Source organism: Oncorhynchus nerka, linkage group LG18 (genome assembly GCF_034236695.1).
Source record: "Oncorhynchus nerka isolate Pitt River linkage group LG18, Oner_Uvic_2.0, whole genome shotgun sequence".
NCBI lineage: Eukaryota > Metazoa > Chordata > Actinopteri > Salmoniformes > Salmonidae > Oncorhynchus > Oncorhynchus nerka.
In genome coordinates this window covers 39,813,110-39,820,447 of record NC_088413.1, presented here as the reverse complement: position 1 = coordinate 39,820,447, position 7,338 = coordinate 39,813,110, and the positions used below count along the sequence as shown (strand labels likewise).

General features: G+C 46.7%; 1 protein-coding gene across 2 annotated transcripts in view; it reads left to right on the top strand.

Annotated features, from left to right (window-relative positions):
* Nucleotides 1-348: 348 nt before the first annotated feature.
* Nucleotides 349-7,338, top strand: part of LOC115145955 (tau-tubulin kinase 2) — a 34,604-nt gene continuing 27,614 nt past the window's right edge. For both annotated transcript variants that reach the window (XM_029687662.2, XM_029687661.2), the window contains exons 1-3: nt 349-681; nt 4,755-4,934; nt 5,737-5,884. In XM_029687662.2, coding sequence (XP_029543522.2) covers nt 4,863-4,934; nt 5,737-5,884 — 220 coding nt within the window. In that variant the 5' untranslated portion in view covers nt 349-681; nt 4,755-4,862. The remainder of the gene's footprint in view (nt 682-4,754; nt 4,935-5,736; nt 5,885-7,338) is intronic.

Genomic DNA, 7,338 nt, shown 5'->3' with positions numbered 1-7,338 from the left:
TATTGTGCGGAAGCATGTTGTTATCACACAACAGTATGCTTATGCAACAAATTCTACAATGCTGTCATATCTGGATCTTCATTGATGAAAAAAAGCCTGATTTCAAATGAAAGAAAACAGAATATAATACAATTGAATATAATATAATAGAGGGGGTGAAATTCTAATACGAGGCTACACTTGCAAGAGCGTGTAATAGTAACTAACGGCTGGGCACCTCCTATCGGGCAAACAAATACGCAATGTACAAATGTATTATTAGAGAATATTGGGCGCGGCCACGCTCATGATTCATAATACACGTGCACTAGCGCTTTAAAGCCCACGCTCGTTCACATAGCGAGCTGTTGCGAGGGGGATAGGATCGTGAACGCGCGGGCAGGCAGGCAGATCATCAGAGAAGAGTAGCTAACACGTCACGGATCTGTAGCGATCGAAAGAGAGAGATGCTGAGGTGACAGCGAGAGAGAAGGAGAAAAGGGACGATTAGATAAAACTCATAATCCCTGCTGCTAAATTCACATGTGTGCGTGTGAACATCAGCTGCAGAATCAACAACACATGGATAACGCACCCACTATGGAATTCCACTCGATGTCTCAACATTCCATCAAGACAAACATAAAGGATTTTTAGTAACCACACCCGGCTTCTTTCGGATCAAGGATTGGAGCGGCTAAGGTATGGACACCGCTGCTATGCAATCGGATGACACTGACAACTAGCGAACATTAGCTGATGTCAACATACAGGGATAGAGTAGGCCACATTAGCTACATTTTAAACGGACTGATGGAGTATAGCGTCGCTGCCAAGGTCGTTCCATAGCTAGATGCAGTACGATTATATTCTAGAACGCAACGCTTTCCCCATAGCTAAATCAATGCAAAGAGGCACTCTAGCATAGCCCGTGTGTACGCTGTGCGTGTACGCGCAATCGTAAATCCACTAGGGCTAGCTAATTACGCAGCTTCGCTATGCAACAACAGGCGCGGAGGTGGCACATTGCAACCACCAGTTACATAGTCATTGCATTGTAACAGCTGCCTGTAAAGTCATGCGCATTTCTATTGTGTATTGACCACATGCCATTCATGGGAGGGGGAGAGGAGATGTACAGCAAGCTACAATCCACATGCAAATACATTTTTTCATATCAGCTTTGTCACTCAGGTAGTACAGTACTGAATTCATAGCTTGACATGGTGTGGGAAAGATGTTATCCATGACATGATTATTATGCCACCTGATTCAAGATCCAGAACGAGTTAGTTGAGAAGAATATCTTATCAACAGTACAGGCGAACATTACAACAACAGAGAGGCATACACACAATCGGTACCTACTTTATTCAGTCATTGATCAACACAGTAGGCCACATGCACTGTAGTAAGGTTCTGATATTGAGAGAGACGACCCCAACATCATTCCCTACTATCATGCCCACTCACTCTGTACTGTAGCATCATTCTTTGGGTGGAGATGGAACGGGCCTGGCCGGGGATGGAGCAGGGCTTACCCATCCCATCCCCATGCTGGCAAAGCTCCAGGGCTTTAAACAGAGAGATGACTGAACAGCCAGGCCCGTGGCAGCGGCAGCAGCTCGGGAATCAGACACTCAACTCCTTTCATCTCCAGAGGAGGCCGTCGCAAATGGCACCCTTTTCCCTACGTAGTCCACTGCTTTTGACCAAAGCTCGGGCTCTATATAAGGGATAGGTTGGAAGGTGTCTCTGGTCCACTGGGTCAGGCTGAGGCTGCTGCAACACCCTCTAACAGGGGGGGGTCTGCTCAGAGTCATAGAAATGGAAGTAGGCCTATCCAACAGATATCCATCTGTCATTTATCATTACTGCTATATTACTGTGTCATGTAGTCTTCAGTGCAGCAGGCAGCACATTTAAGTAGTTCAATTGCCATGGAGTCAGGCAGCATGATTCACGGCGAGACTGAGATGGGTGTCAAATATTTATGATGACTGGTCTAATACCAAATCTCTGCAACCAATGTGTTATTCGGATTCATGATTTGCATTGAGAAGTGTCAGGACAGCAGTGTTTTGTTGATCAGTGAGTCACACAAATAGGTCCCAAATGGCAGCCTATACCCTATGGGCTATGGTGCACTACTTTTGCAAAAGTGGTGCACTTAAAAGGGAGTAGGGTGCCATTTTGGATTCATTCCACAACCATGTGGACCAGCCACCTGCTGGCTGAGTGGAATGGTTCTGGACTGGCTCTGAGGCAGCAGGCTGCTTTCTGGCCCTGTATTCATAAACCATCTCAAAGAAGGAGTGCTGATCTAGGAACAGGTTTTCCCTATCCAGATCATTCTGATCTGAAAGTCAAGACTGATCCTAGATCAGCACTCTGAGATGCATTATAAATACAGATAGTATTTTGTATAGTGCTTTATGAACACTTTGAGGTGATTCTGTAAAATGAAAAGCGCTTTACAAATGTAATAAATTATTATTGCCCCAGATGGAGAGATTGAAGAGAGGATACTACTTCCACTGTACAAACTAGTGCTGTTTTTCTAACAGAAATGTATCAAACTCCATGGAGGGAGGAGATTGGAATAAAGCCTCTGTGTCCTTGAAATGTAGGCTACTGCAGAGTGCGTTGTATTGGTGGCTTCTCACACAGAGACAGGGAGGTTGGGCTTCCCTGACTGTGTGTAACTTTCCTGCCTCAGGGTTTTAGCGGAAGATGGATGTTTCTCATTTTGACCTTCAGACAGAGTTTCATTTTGGGCTGCTGCTTCTGCACAGATTAGGCCTATATTCAGACAGGAATCCAGCCAATCTCTTACCATCACTCTTTTCCCAGACACGCTTATCTATTCTCTACTGTCGCTACACCACACTAAATGAATGCTACTCTGCTGGTCTTATCTGGAACTTGAACTATCTTGTGTCCTTTAAAAAAAAGCCCCTGACATCCATGGAGTGGTGCTTTGACTTCATGACTGCTGCCCTCTGCAGTCTGAAGGAGAGGAGATGGAGGGAGAGAGCAGGAGGAAGAGGAAGAGTGGGGGAGAGAGAGAGAGGCGGAGAGAGAGCGAGAGCGATCAGAGAGAGCGCTGCTGCTGAGCTAAGGCCACGGACTCCCGACAACGTGTCAACAGCATTGTGTCAGACGTCATGGTCTTGATTTCACCCTGATGTAGCGGTGTCTGTTCCTGTGCTGTACTGACGTTTCCCAGCCCTGTCCCGTTGCATCTTGGGAGTGCTCCTGTGCTGGGGAGACACTGACACTGATGTCATGTCCTGTAACCAAAGAATGCTCTGCGCCCTTGTTGCATAATGCTGGAGCAGCCTACTTGTTCCACACACAGAATGCTGAAGAAAAGTTCTCATCACTGTGGTAGAGACCAGAAGTTAGAGCAGCCTTAAGGGCAGTAAATAGCAAGAGGCAGCAAAATAGTGTCCAGTTTATTAACAGTGAAAGGTTGTTCCAGGTGAATGACGAAATCCAACGAATACTTACTTTATCTACAAAGGTATTAACAAAATGAACAGACTCTGAATATACCGTTTTGAATATAAATGGGAAAACTAAGCCTCAATCAGGCCTACTCCTCCGAACCAACTATAGCAGGTTGGGGTATACCAGGCTGTGGACAGTCTCCCCACACAGATGACATACCAGAGGTTAACTGAAGTTCACAGGTGATGACCCCTCCCTCTGGTCCATACCGTTAATCATGGAGCTCTTTTATATAAATATGGAATTACATCATGTAACGGCATCTTCATTAGACCCACATTTAGGCTCTTAAACATTCCTGGCTTATCCTCAAAGCAGGAATACTTTCAATTGAACGAATATAGATGCATTTCATAGCAATAGTTCTGCAGGCCAGCGGGCGGCAAAACGTATCGTGCAGTCGCTCACCCGTGCGCGCTCCCATTACGCACAGACATGGCGGACAAGAAGTCATAGAGCGCCGAGACGCGAACTTCAAACACATTACAATATGGAAATAAAAACTCTTCTTTCTCGTCAGTGCAGCGAGTGTTCATGTATCTCTGAACATCGCATGCACTTGGAAGATTGGAAAAGTGTCAAATACTGCATTTAAATATGAACCTGAAATGCCTCACAATGAGTGCAGCTTCACCAAACGTTTCCTCGACACATAATTAGCCTTGCGCATTGTAAATACTCATGATATTGGCAAAAGAGGAAAAGAACACCCGTATATATACTTAGGATACATTAATTACTAGATATATGGGGAAAACATTTAGAAGGTGAATTAAATACATGATGGGTGTGTGGAGCTGTGTGGTGGTGCTGTGGGCTCGAGAGAGAGAGAGAGAGAGAGAGAGAGAGCTTGCATGAGACAACTGGGAGCAGCAGTTGTGGCAGCTGCATTTAGGCCATGCAGCACAAAATAGGCTTAGTTAGCACGGGCTACTCCTCAACCCGGGAAGTCAATATCCAGGTTTCAGTCATAAGACCCATAGGCCCCTACTTCAGCTGTCCTCAGCATATCGTCTACACCGGCTCGTTGACATTCCTCCTGCATCCATCACTTGACATCAACAACATATGTATACGCACTCTATGACATGCGCTGATGTACAAAGGGCTTTAGAAATCAATTTGATTTTGATGACGATATGCCGCCCTTGTAGAGGGAAGCGTCGATCAAAGCTATGTCTGAAAGGGCCGCAACGCTACGGTACGTTGACTGTGGTGGTGGTCTTCTGTGTGTTCCGCCTCTCTCCTGGCCTGTTGGTTAGGTTTCCACAGGGTCCTGATGCCCGGCACAATCTAATAAGGCCGGTCGTGGGTAGCAAGAGTCGCAGGGAAAGCCTAAAGGAAGCAGCAGTGAGTCCACCACCGGCGGAATGAGTGCTACAGCAACAGAGCAAGCCGACATCCTAACTGTGCTTGTCCTGGTCAAGGAACGATGGAAAGTGGTAAGTGTGTGTGTGTGTGTGTGTGTAAGCTTACGTCTGTGTGTCTCTCACCCTTAAGCTATGTCATGTTTTCACCCCCTCTGCAAGCACCAATTCCTCACAACAAGGCTATCTTTGTCCTCCAGGCGTTGCTTAAACTCTCCCCTATGTCCCTATCTTCTCCGTCTCACCTACTGTCCTGGACAGTCTGGGGTCAACTCCCTTTGTGTGCAGTGCACATGCAGCTTTCTGTCACGAAGTGGAGTGGAACTTAATATAGCAGCAGAGCGGCTATTTGTAGCCACTCAGTGTGCTTTTCTCAGCACTCAGGCCTTGGCCGTATCCCCCTGTCCTCTCCGCTCCACCAGGGCGTGGTGTGTGTGTGTGTGCTTGCTGGAGTTTGTGTGTGTACTTGCACGTGTGTGTGTGTGTAGCTGGGACTTGGTCCTGGGAGGAATACTAGGCAGTAACAAAGTACAGCGCCATGGCTCCTCTTCCTGTCTATAGTACTGACTGAGATACTGATGTTACGTAACTCTGCCACTGCTAATCCATTTGAGATGATCTGCTTCTGACACACACAATTGTGTGTGTGTGTGTGTGTAGGGGGTGGGGAAATGTGTGTGTGTGTGTGTAGCAGTTGGGGAAATGTGTGTATGTGTGGATACTGATAAGAGAGGGAGTAACATGTAAATATGTCTGTGGTAATGGGAAGGAGGAAGTTTGGAAGAGGAAGGGTGATGGGAAGATTTGAAAAATAAAATAATGAAGCCTATGTTTTCCACATTATGACAAGCAGTTTTGACTTGGGATGTGTGTGTAGGCAAAGAAGATTGGTGGTGGGGGCTTCGGGGAGATCTACGAGGCGTTGGACCTGCTGACCAGGGTCAGTGTTGCTCTGAAGGTGGAGTCGGCACTGCAGCCCAAACAGGTCCTCAAGATGGAGGTGGCTGTCCTCAAGAAACTCCAGGGTGAGACAGCAATTACCTGCACTTAACCTGCCCTCTGGCTTCTGCCCCCTGCCCACCCTACACTAAACTCAACCACAACCCCCTGCCATAAACTCAACCACAACCCCCTGCCCTGCCCTAAACTCAACCACAACCCCCTGCCCTGCCCTAAACTCAACCACAACCCCCTGCCCTGCCCTAAACTCAACCACAACCCCCTGCTCTGTCCTAAACTCAACCACAGCCCCCTGCCCTAAACTCAACCACAGCCCCCTGCCCCCTAAACTTAACCACAAACTTAACCCCCTGCCATAAACTTAACCACAACCCCCTGCCCTGCCCTAAACTCAACCACAACCCCTGCCCTAAACTCAACCACAACCCCCTGCCCTAAACTCAACCACAACCCCCTGCCCTAAACTCAACCACAAGCCATCTGCCCTAAACTCAACCACCTCGGCCCTAAACTCAACCTCTCCTAACCAGACCAGTAGTAATTTCAAAGTAGACATTCAACCTAATGTAATCTCAATAAATTGAATTTATATTTTCTTAAAGGTACATGCTCTATTTTATAAGGCAAGGTGATACTGACACTGAAGGATAATATGTAGAGATGGAGAGAGAAAACAAGGAAGTGTTGGCAGCGGGGATACAGGACACAGAGTGTAAAAGGGCATCACTACTGCTATGTATAGGGGGCTCCCGAGTGGCGCAGCGGTCTAAGGCGCTGCATCTCGGTGCTTGCAGCATCACTACAGACATCACTCGAATCCAGGCTGTATCACAATGGTCGTGATTGGGAGTCCACAGGGCGGCGCACAATTGGCCCAGCGTCGTCTGGGTTTGGCCGGTGTAGGCCGTCATTGTAAATAAGAATTTGTTCTTAACTGACCTGCCTAGTTAAATAAGGTTCCATTTATAAATGTAAATGACCCTAGCCTGGCTTCAAATCAAACTCCTGATAAAATCCTCCTTCATAGCAGCAGATCCACAGACCAATTAGGAGAGGAGTTCCTTTGGGGGGCATTTTTTTTTCTTTTTCTTACTTCCTCTCTCTTCTCCCTGGCCTTCTTCCCCTCTGTCTTCTGTCTTTCTGTTTCTCTCTCTCTGCTCTCTTTTTTTTTCTTTTTTCTTCTTGTTTTCCCTCTCTTCCTTCTCCCTGCCCTTTTCCCCTCTCTGTCAGTTTTCTTTAGCTCGTTGCCGAAAATCAATGGTCTGAGAAGGATCATGTTTGTTTTCTAATGGTTGTGTGTCCGTGTGTGAGTGTGTGTGTGTGTGTGTATAATGGTTGTGTGCTAGAGGATTATGGTTCTATAGCGTCCTGAGGGAAAGAGGATGTAACTTGAAACGTGCTCAACTCTTCCCGTTCTCCCATCCCCCAACATGTTTCCTCCAGCCTCTTTTTTTCTCAACAGACATTGACTGAAAGGCTAAAAAGGAAGCCTTTGTAGATTCTTTTATGGGAGAAAAAA